This window comes from Melanostigma gelatinosum (genome assembly GCF_949748355.1).
Source record: "Melanostigma gelatinosum genome assembly, chromosome: 14".
In the NCBI taxonomy this organism is placed as follows: Eukaryota; Metazoa; Chordata; class Actinopteri; order Perciformes; family Zoarcidae; genus Melanostigma; species Melanostigma gelatinosum.
Genome location: NC_136647.1, coordinates 4,105,201 through 4,125,910, shown reverse-complemented (window position 1 = coordinate 4,125,910; position 20,710 = coordinate 4,105,201). Strand labels below are relative to the sequence as shown.

General features: G+C 45.3%; 1 protein-coding gene across 1 annotated transcript in view; it reads right to left on the bottom strand.

The window, feature by feature from the left end:
• wwc1 (WW and C2 domain containing 1) overlaps positions 1–20,710 on the bottom strand; it is a 38,428-nt gene that overhangs the window by 12,900 nt on the left and 4,818 nt on the right. The window contains 10 exon segments of the mRNA XM_079282806.1: positions 448–1,100; positions 2,285–2,374; positions 4,464–4,709; positions 4,920–4,990; positions 5,254–5,400; positions 8,622–8,751; positions 13,918–13,997; positions 14,099–14,175; positions 15,380–15,583; positions 16,149–16,258. Of these exon segments, the coding sequence (XP_079138932.1) occupies positions 448–1,100; positions 2,285–2,374; positions 4,464–4,709; positions 4,920–4,990; positions 5,254–5,400; positions 8,622–8,751; positions 13,918–13,997; positions 14,099–14,175; positions 15,380–15,583; positions 16,149–16,258 (1,808 nt within the window).

The window sequence follows — 20,710 nt, the reverse complement described above, 5'->3', positions numbered from 1 at the left end:
TGAGTCGTTATCCTGCAGCCCCGCTGAGTCATTCTGCAAAACATATTTATTTTATTGCTGTCGAGTTGTGACGTGATTGCTTTGATGATAAGAGACCCAGAGTTCCTCACGGGTTTTACGACCAGTCACATTGAGTTGTACTGTAGTTCGTTTGGAAGACTTTCCACCGCCATGAAGACTCCATCAAACACCTTCAGGAGGAACTGGAACGCTGACTGCGAGTCAGACCTCATCATTTAAAATCAGTTTTGGACCAAATCCCTACAACCAGGTAGCAGAATCTGGTAAAACCAGAAGAGTGGAGGATGTCCAGGATGCTTGATGTAGTATCAGCAGTAACTTTGTTCCCCCTCTATGTCTCCCCTTCTTTTTCTGTTTTTCTGCACATATAATGAGTTGCGGGAACGTTTTGAATGAAGAAGAATCAAAGAAAGGCTTCCCGTTTACCTTTGACCTCCTCGTCAACTGCGGTGTTGTGGTTCTGCTTCTCCTCCAGCCTCCCGGGACCCCCGTGCTCCCCCTGCTGCTGAGAGTCCAGGCTGAGCTCCAGCTCTGCCAGCCTGCTGTGGAGCTCCAGATCCAGGCTCAGCCCGCCGGGCCCCGTCTGCCCCGTGAATGTCTCTCCGGACAGGAAAGTAGTTTCCGTGACAAGCGGCGAGCACGGCGGAGACAGCGAGGAGAGCGACGACCGGGGGGATAACGAGCTCATGGAGCGGGGGGTTTCTGACAGTCTGAGCGCCTTGATCCTGGACGACCCAGACTCCGCTCCGACACCTCCTCCTCCTCCTCCTCCCCCCGCCCCGCCCACTTGTCCCTCGGGCCTCTCGGCGAGCCTCTCCGCGGAGCCCGTCACCACCTCGTGTTCGTGTATGGTGGTGATGGAGCTGGAGGGCCGGTAGCCTCCCTGGCCCTCCTGCAGGAGGCTGTCCAGCTTGTTCTGGAAGTCCGGGTCGGCCAGCTCCGGCTGCTCCAGGTAGATGTCGGTGAAGCTGAGGGAGGAGGTGGAGCCCAGGCTGGAGGTGGTGGCCAGCGAGCCGCGGCTGGACGTTAGAGAGCCTCGACTGCTGCCGGACGAGCAGGACAGCGTGCTGGCCGACAGGCTGCAGGAGAGAGAAAGAGTTACGGTCTCAGGTTCCTCCTGTTCCTAAACTGGTGTTGTCAAGTCATGTGATGAGTCGTTATTCAAGTCAGTCAGTCAGAAAGCAGATAAATACATTTCGCTTTCTGATTTTCAAAAAATCCAACATCTTTATGACTCAAGATGGTTTCGAATGGAAACACTTTTTAACTGTACTTGTAAGTTGATCAGGAAGATTAACTTGAATGTGAAGAACTAACTGACTACCTCTTATAGCTGTAATTATTACTGTTGACTGAAAGACAACAGTGAGAGAAAATAAGAGAGATCAGAGGAGGTTTGGGAGAAGACAGCTGAGGTAGAGAAGAAACAGAGACAGGGAGTCTGAAGCAAGAAGAGGGAAGACAAATTAAGATGAAAAAAGCTACATGTGTGTGGAGCCGGAAGCAACACCGCAGGAAGACTTCTGTCTTCCACACGCTCCATTCCTTACTTTCCTTTCCACTCATTTCCTCTCCCCTTCCTCTCCTCTATCCCTCCCTCCCTGTTCACTCCTCTCTTCTCCTTTTTATTGTTTTAGAAAGATAATTTATCTTAAAATTAAAAGTTAAAAGGGGGGTACTAGCCTGAGGAGGAGACGGCGAAATCCCCGTCACTGTCAACCCTTCAGAGAATACTCATTTAAACCTAAAATCCAGGAAACGTGTACATTTCTTACAACAGCCTTGCGTCATCTCGGGGGGAAAAATGTAATACTGAGGCCGTATGTGGGTTGGGCTGGAAAATTAAGATTTGTAGCGCGATCACGACTGAAATCAAAAAGACGAACAGAGCAAAATGTCTTTCATCTTCAGGAAAATGTTTGGTCATTAAAGGCTAAATACCTCCCACTTCACTTCAAAGCTCTGCGACTGCCTGCTTGGAATCTAAAAACTAGAGGATTTGTTTTGCGGTGAGTCATCGGACGCTCAACGAACTTGTAAGAAATATGCTGAACTCAAGAAAAGATGGATGAAATAAATGGCCGTGTAAAATAAGTGCAAATGTAAATTAAGCCAAATGACGTAAAGAAATGCTGTGAATCAGTGAAATAACTTGGTGAGTACAGTGTTCTTATAACTGATGGTCAATTCTACAAAAACAACATCCATGTTGCAATAAACAGAAATGATCTTTTGAGACATTAACAGCAGAAATGAGATAAACCTTTTGAGTTGAGTATGTAGCGATGAGGCCAGTCGAACCGTCTCCTCCAGCTCTCTGACCAGCTGGTTCCTCTTGCAGTGAAGTCGCAGTCTGAAATGACAAAAACATATATATTTGTAAACTAATTGTTTTTTTCTTTTCAGACCTGTAAGTGGAAAGTAACGCCTTAATCTACTTCAAATCATCTTAAAAATGAACTGAAAACAAAATCAGATCCTTTGTCAGCTGCTTCCAGGTTGGACATGAGTCACCTTCACATTTAGGAATAAAAACACTTAACATAATCCTCCGTCTCTGCTGACGCTGGAGGTGTGAGCGCTTGAAAACAAAGAACAGAAAGGTGAGGCGACGTGTTTCGGGTATTGTGAGCAGCGGCTTTGTGTTCAGGTGACGGCGGTGTCGTTTGTTTGGAGGAAACCCCGTCCATTAACAGCTGCTACTATGATCCATGTTTTGAGTGGAAACAGGCCAAAGAGGGGAAGCCTTCGATCAGGTTACAGGCTGCTGCTGGTGTGTGTGTGTGTGTGTGTGTGTGTGTGTGTGTGTGTGTGTGTGTACTCATGCTAACGGGACTTTGTGACTGTTTCCCGTCTTGTTTTTAGTTCTTCTATATTGTACATGTCTGTTTTTTTCGCATGCCAGTTTGGTGTTGACCAAAGACGACTGTCAAGCACCAAAAGCCGGCATCAAACGGAACCGACCCGGGATCCAAGTACGGAAGGCAACAAATGATACTCAGTCATAGTGGGCCAGGTAGAGTCCACGGTCTCAGTCCGTGTGTCAAGACATCTAAAACTCAAGCGGATCCACTTTCTGTGAGTGTTTTCATTCTGAGCTTTGCTGACGTCTGCCTCCCTCTTCTGTTGGTTTTGTTTTTTTGAGGAAAATAAATTCTCATTTTAACCTAACACACAATGCACAGCAAAGCTTTGCTTTATTCCTGAGTGGATGTCTTATTGACCACGTCTCTGATAAGACATCCGCGGGCTCGTGAGGACAATTTTAAAACTTCTAAGTGTGAAAGTCCGTGCTGCACTCAAAGACACTGATTCAGTGCATTTGACATCTTCACAACCTGCAGACACTGAATACATGAGTGTCTGCATATTTCTTGTGTGTGTGTGTGTGTGTGTAGGCAGACTACAAGAGGTTCTTTTTGTGACCAGGCTCTGCAGCCTCTCAGGTTACAGGAACAGGAGACGGGACACAAAGAGAGACTGAGCTCAGGTAGAGTCCGACCTGAACGCTGAATAACAGGCGTCCTGTTAGAGGGGAGGGGGAGAGAAAGAGGGGGTGAAGAGGGAGAGGGGGTGAGAGAGAGAGAGAGAGAGAGAGGAGAGAGACGTGCAGGATCTTGGCGAGTCTGGTTCGCTGCCTACTGCTATTTCAGAAAAGAGAAAGTGCTCCAAAACTGAGTGAAGAGGATAAGTGAAAGAAGAGAACATGGAAGTCTGGAAAAGAGGAGAGGAGACATGGATAGAAAACAAGGAGAGGTGACAATGGGAGAGAAAATTAAACAAGGAGAGGAGACAAGGAGAAGAAAGGGGAGGAGATGAGGGGAGGAGAGAAGAGGTGAAGAGACAAGGAAAGGAAAGTAAGGAGAGGATACAAGGAGAAGAGAGGTGACAAGCAGAGGTGAGGAGAAGAGAGGAGAGGGGACAAGCTGAGGAGAAGAAATATGGAGAGGATACAAGAAGAGGAGACAAGCGGAGGTGAGAGGAGAAGAGAATGACGGTGAGAAGAAACAAGGAGAGGAGAGGCTGCTCATTGTGCTCACTGTCATGCTCGTCTCTAACTCTTAATAATCATGAGGGAGGTTTGACGTCTCTAAAGGTCTAAAGGCCAAAGGAGTCAAAGAGAAGTAGAAGGTCAGTGGTTTCATCAGCAGATGAGACAATAAGGACCACAGTTACACCGCTGTCATCACCTGATCCGACCTTCTCCATGACGCCGTTGTTCAGCCCTTCAGACATCTTGTAAGAGTATAAAAACAGAGGAACAGGTCCAGCTGTTACTGACAGCTGATGTCAGCGATGCGCTCATCCGAAGACAGAATGTTTCTTTTCTGCACTCCTCTCTTGAGTAATTATTATTTAGGGTGTGTATGTTTACATGGATGTATTTGTAACTGATATTTGGTGTCCCGGCCCTCCAGAGAGACCCCCCCCTCTCCTCTCACCTCTCAGTCAGAGCCTTGCTCTGGTTGTCTCTGGCGGCCTGCAGGTCTCTCTCCAGACGCTTCTTCTCCGACTCCAGCTTCTCGGCGTCGTTGGGCTGCAGCCGCTGGCGAGGGCTGACGTACTGCAGCTCCTTCAGCAGCTCCTCCTTCTCGTTGATGAGGATGAGGCGGTCTCGCTCCGGGTCCAGCAGCCCCGGCCACGCCTCGCTGTCCAGTTTGGCGATCTGCACCTCGATGGTGGCGATCCTGAAGAGAGCGAGGGGAAGGAAAGGGAAGGAAGGAAGGGAAGGGAAGGAGGAGGTGCAGGACATAACGGACCATTTAAGAATCATAAATTATTATATGATGTTAATCATTGATACATTAATGTGTTTATCTCTTCAATGATGTAGCTGGTCGAGGCGGAGCTCATTTTTATGATTTTATGTACTTGTGAATCCAGACAAAGAAACGTACCTTTTCTTGGCCTCCTCGTACTTCAGACTCACACGAACCTTCTCCGCCAGTTTGTTGGTGCTCGTCATGAACTGAACACAAACGGAACATGAACACAATGACACGGTGGCCGTCGACACGCATCGAGTCATCAACCAATGCTCAGATCCTTTACTTTAGCACCTTTTAGCACCTTTTTTTTTTAACTAGTCTGACAATATTGAATGTTGGGCTAACTCCTGCAGTCCAGACCTAAAGCCCAGACTCTCTTGCTCTCTGTGGCTTTCCCTGAAGCTGCTACTTTTCTCCGTGGTGATAAAAACAAAGTGAAGCTGATTTTCCGCCTGGGACTCACCTCAGCGGGGATGTCGGTCTGCGAGCCGGCGTCGGTGTAAAGCCGAGGGATGGACAGCTCGGAGTTGGCGAGCGAGGGACTGCTGCCCCACAGGTCCTGCTGGGAGCCCGAGTCCAGCTGGAAACTGTCCTTCAACACGGCCAGTTTCTGGACAAACACGGGAGGAAAAACAGGGGTTACTGGGACACTGCAGCAGGAAATGACACAAGGAATGAAAATACGATGTGTACAATATTAACAGCACCGTAAACGGCTTATTGTTTCTGAATCAAACGTTTTGTCCTTTGCACAGCGACCTTTTGTTTGATCGTCCGGGAATTGAAGCTACAAAGAATGAAGTTTGTCCCGACTGCGAGCGACTCGGGGCAAAGAGCGTCTGCAACATGACAGAACTGTGCGGTGTAAAAGATGCATCCGCTGTGTTGGCTCCATGTTCGCCATTTGTTACAGTGAAGGCTGTCGCAGTCGTCCTTTCATCTTTACAGCCGTGACGAATATATCTTATGTGACTCAGCGGTTGGTTTTTAAAGCCTGCTCTGGAATGCACCTTATCTTTGCTTTTCAGATGGGGCAGAAAACAAACAAACCAGCTCTTTGATAGCGGTCGTGTTGAAGTATTTTGATGATGTCTCCACCGACTCTCTCCCGATTGAGCAACGTTTCTACACACGGCTGTGAAACAAAATGGCAGCCCCGAGTGGCAACCAGAGATAATAAATAGGTTTATATTTGGAAGATTTTATTCCCACAAATGATATACTGTGTGCTCATCGCGTCTACAATTCCTCTCAAGGCTTTGGTAAAAAGAAAAACAGCAGCAGGTTCAGCAGATGCCTTTTTCTCTCAAAGCAGCAGCTGCCAGACTTCATTTATCACGTCCTGCGTGAATCATCCACAACGTTTACATTTAAGACATGGTCCTCTTGCAGCACGTCGTAAAACACGTCTAACCAACACTCCAAAAAACCCAAAGATATTCAGATTATCATCACATGGGATGAAGAACAGATGCACATCCTCACAACTGAGAAGCTGGAGCGAGAGAAAGGGAGGTGAAAAGTGACACCGCCGGCCCCGACAGTTCAGAGTGAGGCGGACCTTTTAAATTCTGAAGAGGAGCCGAGCGGCGCCGCTGCTCGCAAGTAACCAGGCTAGCTACATCAATCTGGGGTTTATGTCACGGCCCCAAAGACGAGGAGGCTCCTTGGTTTCGTTGTCGGTATCTGGAAGGTGCTACTTGGGGAGTTGGGTCTGGTGTACAGCGGTAAATGGTCCGATAAGTCTGGGAACCTGGGCTGACCAATTATTTGTTTCAGCTCAAAACTGTAGCTGTCAGAGAAGTCTGTTAGTAAGAACACACCTCTCTCCATTTCTCTAGCTGTCATCGCTCCACACACACACACACACACACACACACACACACACACACACACACACACACACACACACACACACACACACACACACACACACACACACACACACACACACACACACACACACACACACACACACACACACAGCTGTCAGCTGCAGATGGTAAGGGGGAGGGAGGGGGAGAGGGGAGAGAGAGTAGAGTCCACAGAGCAGATTATGTATTATTGAACACATCCTCCTCCCGCTACCTCCAAAACCAATCTGCAGCCAGAACGGCCTGATGAGAGCTGATATTTTAAATCTATATGTACGGGGGCGTGTGTTGGAATAGTGTCAACACTGGAGTCTTAAATGCTTAAATGGTAAAAGACGATTCATAGACGGTTGTTCCACGTTTTCTATTGCTTTGCAGACTTGTTGGTGCCTGGAGCATCAAAGAACATCTGCACCGTTAACAAACAGAAACACATCATTTTATGAGACTGAAATCTAAAATAGAACCTAGAGGCATTATAATAATGAGGTATTTGGAAACTAGAGACAATCTAATTGTCGTTGCATGGGGGCCCAGCATATATCACACCGATTTTAATGCTCGTCTACACTCCGCCCGTTACCTGCAGCCTGTGAAGTCCCATCATGCAACTTTAATACACACTGCAGGCACGGTGGAAATATGAAGATAACGCTGCACTGCAATGCTGTCTCTCACACACACACACACACACACACACACACACACACACACACACACACACACACACACACACACACACACACACACACACACACACACACACACACACACACACACACACACACACACACACACACACACACACACAACAAGGAAGGTAGGGGGTCATGAAACTGGAGGGAAACTAATGTTTTATGTGGAAGACAGGAGCAGAGTGGAGGAGAGACGTTCATGCAAACGGAACTTTAAACGGAACTTTAACTGCAACCTTGAGCAGTTTTGAAAAGAAGGATTTGCTGCTTTTCTCGGTTTTATATTAGTGGATATTGTCCGGGAAATATTTTAGGGTGTTGGACTGCTGGTCGGACAAAACAAGACTATTTGAATACGTCATCTTGGCCTCGAGGATGGGAGGTTTTCGCTATTTTATCGATAAAATAATTAACCAAAAACTACAAATCAGAAATTTCATAATCAGAATGCTGCCTAGGTGCAGCCTTAAATCCTTCAGTCCAGCCTTAAACTACACAGACACAGTGTCACCTGAAATATCAGCACTGACAGAGATAAAGACCGTCAGCCTGCGATTGCAGCTCCTAACTCACCGTCTTCCACTGAGAGGTACTCAGACTTTATACGACGACGGAAATGAAACCTCAGTTGATAAAATATCACTGCCACCAGCGAGATAGTTTTCATTTTCCAGAAAACTCATCTCAAACACCTCACCCTCTCCTGAGTGAACTCGACAGGCTGCCATCACAACGACACTAAAACACCACCTGCCGCCCTGCAGCCTCAGCGACTGTCGGCTGGTCACGAAATCTGTTTTAGTGCATCTGGCCCTTCTCTCGCAGCAATATAACGTGAAGGCGTAAAGACTCTCCTGGGAGTCGTGTGAAGCCCTCATCTCCTCCAGGTTCATTTCCTATTCTTACTCTTCGTCACAGATCACTGCCTGCCACAATGAGAGTTACTGTACCTCACAGTCCATCGTGGGGTAAGCTCAAACTTTTTTATTCTGGTCCTTGCCACATTTTAATCCATCTATTGAGAGGATTTGTGGACTATTTCATACCTGGGATGAGAAGTAAATGCAGTGAAATAAATGTACCCCGACAACCGTCGCTCAAGAAGCCGGTTGTGCCGACTACAGCGATATTTATTCATTTAATTTGTGGGGGAAAAGATGCACACGATGACGGGGCCTTGCTGTGATTTCTGACATGAATTCATTTTTTTTAGTGACTTGACTTTTTGGGTTTGTTCCCTCCATTAGAAATGTGATTTTTACCTGCATGAGTTCCTGTTTCTCCTTCTCCCCGGAGCTGATGGCGTCTCGGATGGAGCGGACCTCGCTGAGGATGGTCTGCGCCTCCTGCAGCTTGTAGCCATACGGGCTGTTGGACACCTTCTGGTCAATCCTGGGGGTCAGGAGGGGAGAGAGAGAGGGAGAGAGAGAGGGAGAGAGGCAGGATAGATGAAGGTCAGTTTGGATGACGAGTCAGAACGATGTAAGCAGCCGAGGGCTTTCATCCTGTCAACAATGTCCCCAGATCACTTCATCCTCTGTCAGCTGCTCGGGACAGAATATCAGGTAATTAACGCTCAATTAGCTGCTTTTTACTGATGTTCACGCAAGGAACTGGGTCAGCTGAGCGAACACACATCACAGCAGCACTTTGACTCCTTTTCATACAGTTACACTAAAGCTGTCCGGGGTAAACGCATCCTTCTGCTCTGGGAACGTAGGAAGGAGCTCGCTCACGGGCACTTCGACGGCCGTTCACTTTTCCTCACACGTATTTTCCAAGCTGCTATTTTGAGCTCGTGTTTACATATTCCTTTTTCCCCCAAATGCATCGCTGCACTAGCTGATTTCTAGTATACCTCCAACAGGGGAAATAAAAAAAACCTGTAGACTCGCAATACCTTGATGAGCCAAAGCTTGGAAACCTGCAGCCTCAGCACCAAAACCAGAATTTGAATGAGCTGAGGACAGCAGCACATTCAGCTGGCTTTTAACTGCTTCCACACTAAGATGAATGATTTAAATATGCATCATTTTCTAACTGGTTTTTTTTAGATTTTCTTTCAGACCTGCACATACCCTGTTGTTAGACGGGTTCACATGCTTAAAGCTGCGATTGGATCAACGTCTCAGTGACAACAGGTACAAAATGACACTGAAATGACTATTTCTTAATTGTATCCGACAACATAAAATGTGTTAATAGTGGTGTTAAACTGTCAGATGGAATTTTGAGTGATATTTTAAAATGAATAAACTGGACTGCAGCATAATTTGGTCAGAAACAAAACGTGTTGCCTCGGCCCTCCGACCCTCAAACCCTTCAGTAATGTGTTACAATTGGGCAACTTGTAAATGTTCCATCATGTCCGCTGGTATCGGCCATGTTTCATGTATGGAAGCAACGGTTGGTGAGAACAACTAAACTGTGAGTTCAGCTGTTTGAACAGCACAGGTGTTGATGCAGCCTGAAGCAGGAGGTGACTCAGCAACAGCTGAAACGGAACATGCTAAGAGTTCATTTCACGGTTTAAATGCGTCGACGCACCGGCCAGGCTGTGGACACGCTCTCGACCAGGTTGAGTACAGGATTAAATGCTTGCTGCACTTGTAACTTGTGGTGAACCCGCGTCAGATCCAGAAGAGACAGAAGAGTCGCTGCAGGAAGCAGCCAGCGGAGGCAGCAGCAGCTATGTAAACCCTGTCATCAGCAAGTCATGCATGCATCTGAATAACAGGTCCTTTCACATTCTTCAGAGAGGGAAGAGGGGGAGGGAGGATTGGACAGAGAGAGGGAGAAAACAAGGTACACAGAGAATGAGGAAGTGAGGGAGGGAGAGAGAGAGAGGCACTTGTCTGTAACAGGCTGAAAGAACAAGTAATCCTCACTAAGTCCTTCTCAAACAGCGACTTATGCGGAGAGAAAACAGTGTTATGAACCTTTTTTATAATTACAATCACAATGACCTCTTTCCAATAACAAGAGAGAAAGAGAAACATTTAAAGAGATACTGACTAAACTGAAACATTACAACAATTTAAAAGTTCCACCCTGTCACCATACTGTTGTTCTTGAGTCATGGTTTCATGGACAAGCGAGCGCCTTTACCCGTTTTAGCAAACATCTGCTTTTCTTAAGGGCCCTTATCTAAAACACAGAATCCCTCCCTGTGTGGGTGCTGGCTGAGATATGCTGACGTTTAATCTCTAGTGTGGGTCAAGATCAAAAAGAAGCATCCGTCTTCTGTTAGACCCTCCCTGCCTGGTTTCAAACTCCTGGGACTCTGGCTTTCCACCCTTAAAAACCATCATCGGGTTTATTTCCTGAGATTTTTTAAAGGTCCAGCACTGATGTCCTACAACCCAGAAATGAGTGAGCATTTTAGAACTTCAAAAAAATCAATGTGTTATTCTGAGTTTGTGATTAGATCCCTGAAATCAGGCTTAAAGTCACAGTGAGACTGAAGTTAGAGCATCTTTAGCTTCTGTGCTGTGATATATTTCACAGTGAGACTAAATAGTTGAGGGGTTTACAACTACAAGAGGGATGTAAATCATCAAATTCTCGACATTTGATTGGACCGCTAGAAAGTGGGCGGGCTTTGAGTGAAGCGTGATGCGGCACTAAGGAGGACCGTTGGGTCCACAAACACATACCTACCTCCCTTAAAAGTAGGAATGCAAGTAGATGCAGAGGCTTTTTGTCGGGTGAACCAGTGCGATGCTAACTTCCGGGTTGTTCTACAAAGACGCGTCATTCCTGCAGCAAAATATTGTGATGTTGAAAAGGGAAAGGGATGAACACAAACCGTTGCCACAAAGTTTGAAGCACACCATTGTCATAGTGACGGGTTCCCAAACTTTTTGGCTTGTGATCCCCAAAAAAAGTGATGTCTACTTGTGAACCCTTTGTATCTTTGACACCAATTGTGTCTGAAGCGGTTTAGAATTTAAATAAAATGATCCGCTAAATTACAAACACAAAGGAAAAGAGCCTTCCTGGAACCACCGGTCCCAAACTTTTCTCTCCTTCATTCGAACTAAAGGACATAACCCAAACCTGGGAACACAGACCCAGACAAAAGCTCATTAAAGTCTTTGTCCATGCAGTTTGTTATATTGTCACTTTTCTGTGCTACAAAACAGAACACAGCACGGCTCTCATGCTCCAGTATTTTGTGAAATCTTCACAGGAGCAGAAATGTCCGGCTGCATTCCAGCCTAAGCCTATTCGCATTTCTGCAAACAGCGATTGGTTGTTGAATGCCGTCCGATTACTGTAACAGGAGAGCAAAGTCACGGAGGAATGCCGTCCAACCGCTCAGCTACTCTTCACCGACACTCTCACTGTGCTGCGCGACGAAGGCAAGCAGACCGGACATTCCTTTTCAATTCACCATCAACCGACGGCTGTCGAGCACGTCAACTTCCCAATGTGGCAAACAAAAGAAAACAAAGTCAAATCAGCCTCAGTCTGATGCAAAGAACAAAGGGAAGAAGGAATCCCTTTCAAATCCACATTCCCAACTAATGGCTTGACAGGTACACCTTGCACATTTCTGACAAACCCACTTGTTCCTCTGAGGAGTGGAAGCAGGTCAGATAGACGGGGAGTTTCCCTCTAGAATCCACATTCTTCAGCTGTTGTTGCCCTGGTGCTTCTAGAGGCGTTAGTGTTTAATGGTCGGATGGAATGTGTGATAGCGTTGAGGCAATAACCGAGGTGATAAGCAAGTCCGCTGCACGGTAGTTTCAAACCAAACTTTCATCCGCTCAACTCAACACATTTACTGTTTAACAGGATCCTTCATTTCCACGGTGCGAAAAGTCTCAGCTGATGAAACCTCGACCTCGTCCTGATCATGTGTGCTTTGTTTTAACAGTCACGTGTGCCTGTTCTCATTCACGTGTTTGTGTCCGTTGCTGCTAAATGGGCACAAGACATTGATTTGATGACAGCTCATATACGGTGAACATAACTTCCACCACATGTTACTTTGTTGTCCGACAATGAGCATCAGCTGTGGCTTACAGACATTTAAATTTGGTGATCACAGACAGAGTTAGGGAAGACAGAAAAGGGTCTAGTAAGCATATTATCAGGTTCTGACTATGAACAGTGGAGTCTGTTTGACAGATATCTGTATCTATTCTCACTGGTTTTAAGTGGGACAATCATGACTTAGCAAAAATCTGAAGACCGTTGGTGTGTTTGCTGTTACTCAAAACCCATTTTTACATTCATAGCAGTTAAGAGTTTTTGAGTGTTGAACGCCCAATAATTAATAATTACGGATGTAATCTGGGACGAGAGATCCAAAAACACACCTGCAATTACAGACATAGGTGATGCCAAAGAGAATGAATGGAGGTCTTTAAGAAAGTAACCGCCGGAAACTTTCGGTTCAGAAAAGTGAAGCCAATGAGAACGTTTCTTAAACTTGCATTCTCTCTAATGGCCAGCAGGGGGCGACGCCTCTGATTGTACAGAAGTCTATGAGAAAATTACTACCGGTACTTCTCACTTCATTTATTACCTCAGTAAACATGATTTCATGGTCTCAATCTCTATTTTAAAGTCTTCTTCAATACAGCATGATGTTCATTTAGTAAATTAAGGTCCAATTTAGAGTCAAATAGACCATAAAGCAGAGTGTGACTGCCTAATGATTGACATGTCGCTACCACGGTGGTGGTGTTGTTGTTGTTGTCTGGGAGTTGTCAGTGTTTTTGTATTGTGACACTTTCATAGCGTGTTTTCAGTTTGTGAAAGTTCACTGTCACCTTTTGGTCACCTAAAAGTGTCTAATTCAGCATTGGGTTGCACTTAGCTCCACCCACTCATTTCTAGTTTCAAAAAACCAAGATGGCGACGGCCAAAATGCCGAAGTCGAGGCTTCAAAACGGCGATCCACGAACCAATGGGTGGCGTCGTGGTGACTTATTCCACCTCATATACTGTATACAGTCTGTGCTTAAAGCGGGCTTTCACTTCACTGCCACACATGTCCAGACCCGACCTGCATCATGGTTTGACCTATTTTTCCGCATCCACCCTGGAATACAATGCCGAAGATTTCACAAGGATCCGCTCTAGAGTGGAGACCTTTAGCAAACTATCAAAAAAACACTGGCTTAGTCTTGACTGATGGCCAAAACAGAAAGCTGTGACGTATATTCTCAGGGGGAAAGGAGCTGTAAAGTACCAGGAGATGACTTTAGATTGCCCAGACACTCCACCACAGTAAAGGTGTGTTGTAGGCAGAAGATAAATCTGTAAAGACAAAGGGAAGGTCACACATACACTTGCTATTCAAGTCAGATTCTCACTGTCTTGCTTTGCGCGTCAAATTAAATTAGGAAGGCCGGTGGTCGCATAAAGCGCGAGGATCAAATCCCAGAGTCGGCTGTCAAAGCGATATACCTGTCAAAATGTCCTTCAGCCAGAGTTCAAGGAGGAGGAGGCTAGAGCGGAAAGCTCACTCTAGGAACTAATCCCTCCTGAACAGAGAGAGGCTGGCCGAGTATCCGCGTGAGGACGTCGGGATGCCACACTTACCCTTTGAGGGTCTCGAAGCCTTGTTCTTTGTACTGCAGCTCCTGCTTCATACAGGCCAGGTCCCGCTTCAGCTTGTTCACCTGAGACGCACAGACGAGAAGGAATATTAGTGTTGGCCCGCTGGTATTTCATTTTTAGGTATTAGTCAGACGAGGTAGAAACAGGAAGGAGAGGCTCTCACCCGACTTTTGGCTGTAGATATTTCTGCTTTTAGGATGTCTGGGTCATACTTGCTGGAGGACGACGATCTGGAATTCACTGCAGGAAAGGAAAGATGAGAAGAGAAGAGAAGAGAGAGTCGTTAGAGAATCCATTATACGCTTCTCTCATTTGTTTATTTCACAGCTGTTTCTGTATTTCACCAGCAAGAGATGACAGAAGAAACACGTGAGCGAGAGACTTCTGCAAAGACTTTAAAAGAAAACGTAAATCATCAATACCTCTCTGATGTCTGTTTTTACACTCTTCTGACAGACAGATAAAATAAAGCAGCACTGATATCAACAGAATCCTACGAAGCATTCCCTCCCTCCTCATCTTCCCTTTTCTCCGTTCCCTCTTAGGTCAGCACCGTCGAGGCCGTTCCCACTCGGTAAACGGCACACCATTCTACGTCAAGATTCACCAAAACACACCGACTCTGACATACCACTGCTGATAATCCGCTATCCTCCGCATGGAGGCCTTTAGAATAGCATCATGTGGTAATAAAACCAGAAATCACATTCCCCACACCTGTTTTATTACTCGTTTTGATGGCGCTAATCACACACGTCTGAAACCAGAGTCATCAGTCAGCATTGACGTGTTGGGCGACTGCTGCTTTTTAAAAGTAAAGCTGGAATCAGAGACATTGTTGAGTCTGTTTGTGATTATTGGATGCTAATGTACACAAGAGGGGGAATGGATTCACACACAAAAAAGTTGTTTTTTCCTTTCTTTAATATTTCTATTTTATTCCCTTCTTTTCTGCTTTAATATTTAAACAAATCTGTTCCTATTTAAAGTTTTTTTTATTATTCTTTTAATTTAATCATATTTCAATTATCCTCTTTGATTCAATGTGTTTATTTTCCACTTATTTTTTTAATCATTTTATTCTCTAAATTATTCCCTTTGTTTTTTTTGTTCTCTCCATTCTTTCATTTACCGTATCTATTTTAATAAATTTTTTCCTGAAATCCATTTATATGTATAAATATTGTTGTGGACAGCTCAGGCGTCAGCAGCACCTGTTATGCGTTACATTGCTGTCAGATCCAAGCAGCACTTCCTGCTTTGTTTTCCCGCTTCCAATTCTCACTTCCAAAAAATGTCCCTGAACGTACGATAAACCCAAGCTGTGCTGAGTCTTTGTCTTGCTACTCACAGCTGGTCTGTGACGTGGACTTGGTACTCACAGCTGGTCTGTGACGTGGACTTGGTACTCACAGCTGGTCTGTGACGTGGACTTGGTACTCACAGCTGGTCTGTGACGTGGACTTGTTCCTCCACGCGTCGTTGAGCTGCCGGTACTCCTGCTGCGCCAGGCGGAGCCTCTGCTCCTTCACCTGGTAGATCTCCTTCTGGGCGCTGAGCGCATCGCTGGCCACGGCCAGGTAGTCCCGCAGCATGAACTCCTGCTCCCGCTGCCACTGGGCCCGCGGGTCCTCCAGCTGGGTGCTCTCTGGAGGAAGACAAAGGCGGAGAGGAGGACAGTGAGTGGAGGAGGAAGGGGATGTAGGAGTTGAAACTGTGAGCTACAGATGTCTGTGGTCAAGTTCCAGTTGTTGAGTATTTTTAAAACTGGGTGAAACATGACAGTAAATCAGAGATGAGTTATCAGACTTATCACATGACTTGTATTTATTCTGGTTAACTTTTAACAGTGAAAACATCTTAAGAGTTGTCATAACAGACTGATAAGACACTTCCTGATTATTAGAACTCATGTATCCAAATGAACAATTCAAACAAACTACATAACCAGTGGACTATTGATTTTTAAGGTTTCTGATTCATGTATATTGCATGCTTTACGCATTCACACACAAGAATACGTAAGTTCTAAGTCCTCTTTCTAAGTTCTTATGTCAGTTCTGGCACACAACAGAAAACAGAAAAACATCAGACATACATGTAGGTGTAGATAGTTAACAAGGGACAGGTAACAGGAATGGTGGGGGGAGGAAACGTAGACCAGAGATGACGAGACGAGCAGAGAGACGAGTAAAACACAACAGTACACTCACTGGTGTTGTGGTCGACATAGTACGCTCCGACGGCGGGGTCGTGCACCTCCTCCCAGCCCACCGGCAGCTCATCCCCGATGCAGTCGGCGAACGTCAGAGGCTTCGTCTGCCTGAAGAAAAAACAGTATGATAACTGTGCAATAAACTAACTGTCCCAAACGACTAAAGATATTTAAAAGAGGCAGAACAGGTGTAGTAAACTAGAGTATAATGTAAAGAGTCACATGATCATAATGAAGACGTTGAGTCAGCTTTAAACAATGCACACCAGACTGTCAGTTGCTGTTCTCAAACAACTGACATTTAGTGACTTTTAGACGATTTACGATCGTTCAGCTATAGTTCATCAACAACAACAAATATCAATCGTCAACAATTTCAACAATTATTCAATAATTTGAGACAACTATTAAGAAAAATGTCAAACATGAATTGGTTCCAGATTCTTAAATGGGAGGATTTGCTGGTTTTGGGACTGTTGGTCGGACCAACGGCAACTATTTGGAATATGTCACTCCAGCTTCAGGGCATTTTATTTGTAAAATAATTCTTAGCTGCAGCCCTAAAAGTCACCTAGAATTTAAAATATATTACGTAGTACCCCGAACATGATGCTCCAGATATTATAGAGTCCGAAAAAAGTGACCAAACTAAAACATCCGGGCTCAATGAAAGCAGCTCCAGGAGGCTGAAAGGGAGAGGCAGGGAGAGAGTGTGAGTGGAGGGGGTGGGTAGTTTCACTGAGTCCTCTATTCACCTCCAAGGGGGGAGAAAGGAGAAAGTGTGTGTGGGGGGTCTCGCTAGCCAGTCACAATAGGAGGAAACCGGCCCGTGGCATTCCACAAGCAGCACTGACGCATCGCCTGGAGGTTTCTGGGGCAACCCTCGGCCTCACAGCGGCCCGACTCAGACGGGACGCTCAACTCGACCTCACACATTTTCATTCCCACCTGTTGTTGTTGTTGTTTAGTTTCTACTGCAACAGCAGGAAAAATGAGCCTGCAATGAAGGGAACGTGTGGTACAACTTAAGGAAGTTATTATTGTATCGTGTCTTCTCGTCCCATGTGAAGATAAGACTTCAGAAGCTCCATTCATAAAGATATTGTTCAAAGAAATGAATCTAATATAGATGGAAAAGAGGTGAGAACACCTGCGACGGTCTCTGTAGATGCCATTGCCATCCAAAATTCAAATAACTTTACTTTCTGACAGATGTTACGTAGCTCCCTCACACAAGGAGAACATTTTTTAAGATCGCAATAGAATATCAAGAGCTAGCTACATAATGCATTTTCATATCGTCATCTGCCGTCTATGGTTTCCTGATTGCATGTGAATGCAGCATAACGTACTATTGTTTTAATAGGACGAGCTACAGCTCAGCCAGCAATGTCCCGCCGTCCCAATGAAGGCCATTCAAACGTTGTAGTTCTGGAACGTTCTTCACGTCAACATTCAGACAGTGCAGAGTGGCATTTCATTCTCGAACAAACCATCTTTGGCCCAGTGTAGAGACACTGGTTTGAAAAGCATGTTAACTACGTGAGAGCCGATAGTTTAGTACTGTAGCGAACTCTCGTCGCAAAACCTGAATCCAAACGATCTAAAAACTTAAATACAGTATCGGCAATGGTCTTAATGAATGTGAAACTATGCTTATCCTCAGAGACGACCAGTAACAAAATGTACAAACGTGATGAGAAGCACCTCTCATTGATGGAGACGACAACCAGCAGAGTATGAAGCTCTCCTCTTTGGCTTTGCTGCCTCTTGAGGTTTTTTTCGTGACTGCAGATACAAACAAACAGAGCGACGGCTCACTGCTGAAGAGCGAGAGCGAGACACTGAACTGGGTCCTTTTTCAGCTTGATGAATAATGAAAGGGGCCCCGGAGAAGACCCCCTCAGCTCCGCTCTAAATTTAGCTCAGGAAGACGGGGGAGGCTTCGGCCAAAGCGCCGATCCCAGAGAAAGAAACAGCCGGCCGGTTAGTCTGGCCGGTTCTCCACATCCCATTATTTCACTCGGCTCAGCCACTAAAGCCCGTCCCTTCCTCGCTGCTCTGCCCTCCATTTCACCGTCGGTCATTCAAAAAGCCACGTGTAGCTCTTCTCCCATGATGCACTGCAGCCCCGCATACTGGGAACAGGTAGTGGACAAGAACCGCCGTGTGTGTGTGCGTGTGTGTGTGACAATGACATCACTCGGTGCTACAAACAACCCCAGAACAGACAGGAGAATATAATATATGATAAGAACACTTATTACAGCTGATTCCTAAACTAAAGAGCACTTCTAGGGTCATTAATATCTCGGGGTTGTGAATAGTTAAGATTTTTAAACCTCAACAACGCATTTTATTTTGTTGTCTGATGAATTGTGACGGCTACAGACCGCCAAAGACAACGAGAAGAAGTCCAATCCAGTAAATACACACAAAGAATACATAGAATGATCGAAACTCTGGTTCGGGTCCATTCAATTGCTTCCACAGCCATCACTTCCAACTTGCTCATTGGAGGTTTTAATGGCAGGTTAGTCAAGTGTTGCTGAAGAAACGTATGCACTTAAAAGCATATGGTCAACCCCGGCTACAGCCAGGACAAATAAAAACAGGTGTTATTTACTTTGCACGTCTAGTTTTTCTACCAGAAATTAGGAATTGCTGATGTTAATGTCGGATGTTTGACCTCCTACTTATACCCAGAGTGGGTAACTCTGCGTTATGTAACTGCTAAACCGACCAATTATTGCAAAGTATGGGTTGAGAGTGTCACATGATGGTCTGCGAGTTTTTTAAGAAGCTTATCTGAGAGAATAACTGTGGAAAACACTGAGTTCTTGGGATGTTTTTGGCATCAAAGTGGTCTAAAAGTTAATCTGCAGGATATTCACACAGGTGCCATTTCACCCTTTAAAACTCCCAAGCCAAGTCCACACACACACACACACACACACCTCCAGGTTTCACATACCAAGGTAAACAGCCAGGCCGGGCCCCGGCGCTCTAATGCAAACTGACAAAGCGTGCGGCAGAGTGCAAACACACAGAGAGGCGGGCTGCATGTCTGAGCGGTGAGTCACACAAACCTTCATTCAGAGCAGCGTATAAATTCCTCAAGTGGAGTTATAAGGCTTCCAACTATGTTTCATGGGTTTCAAGGTCCAACAGTACACACACACACACAGTATATCCCTTTCACCCTCACAGTGTAATCCATTATGCTTAACAGACGAGGCATCCAAATAAAATGTATGTTTATCATAAAAGAGGACAGATTACTTGGAGATCTGCTGAGTCATTCTGCACGTTATAACCTCCTCGTTAAAGTGACGCCGCTGTTATCCGGATAACATTCCTTTCACCTGACGACATGCATTCAATGCGTCACTGCGAGGGCGGAGGGATGTTATTGCACTCTGAAGAGGAGGCAACCTCGGCTTTTTCTTCATTGAACATCCTGAGATTTTCTTTTCTCTCACATCAGTCCTGTTGAAGTTCAGCAGAAAGTTCTTTCATCGGAACTGCATGACTCAGAAACAGAATGTCTTTTGAATTAGAAAAATGGGTTGTCGTTTTTGTTCTTTTATCGCGTTTGTTTCGAAAAATAAATTAATTTCAACCCAAAAAAAGGGATATTAAAAAAAATATTAAAAAAAGATGGCCGTCATAGAATATTTCACATGAAATCGGCACTAGAAGTCATGTATGGCTGCAGGTAAATTAGATATTAAAATCCAGATCATCAGATATCTGTGAGACACACACACACAGAGCTGTCAGTGTCAGAATAAGGCTTGCTGTCTGTCTTCATTCCTGAACCACACCTACAGTGAGAAGGGTTTCACAGTCAATTCAAAGACCTTGAGTTTCTTTCATGTGTGTCTCCTCAGCTTCTGTGTTCTCCTCCGACAGCTTCTCCTCTCGTCGAGGATCATTTCAAACCGGTTCTTGGTGTCCTCGCCACCCTTGTGATGCAGGAATTCAAGCTCATTCAACTGAATGCACTCGTGCCACATTTCTGCGGTTAAGAGCAGAATGCAAATACCACATACTATTACAGAATATAATATACTGAACGGGCAGAAAGGCTTTTGATCGCAATGCAAAGCAAACCGCAGACGCCAATAATCAGTTGACAAGCCGACAGTAAGGTGATACAAGAATGAAAGGGGAACGCTATGACAGATAAAGTACACGTGACTAACATCTTTAGGCCTATTTTGTTTTTTTGGTGTATTTTTCTTACTCCTGCGGATGATAACTGGTCAAACATGTCGGCAGACTTTTCCTGCAAGTACGACTTAGTTTGGCAGCAGGAAATATTTGAGTAATCTTAAACATCTCTGCTTCTTCCTCCCTGAAGAAGCAGAGATGTGTGACTGTGGTAAATATCACAGAAGTGCTCTAACTTCTGTGTTCGCGAGCGAGTGACAGCTCATGAAAACATGTTTAACGTTTAAAATCGGAGGTTGTGAACAGTGGACAGAAACATGGGAAAATGGCAAAAAACAAATCATAAGATTAAAAAAAAGAGTGGGAGATGGGCGTTTAAAATAG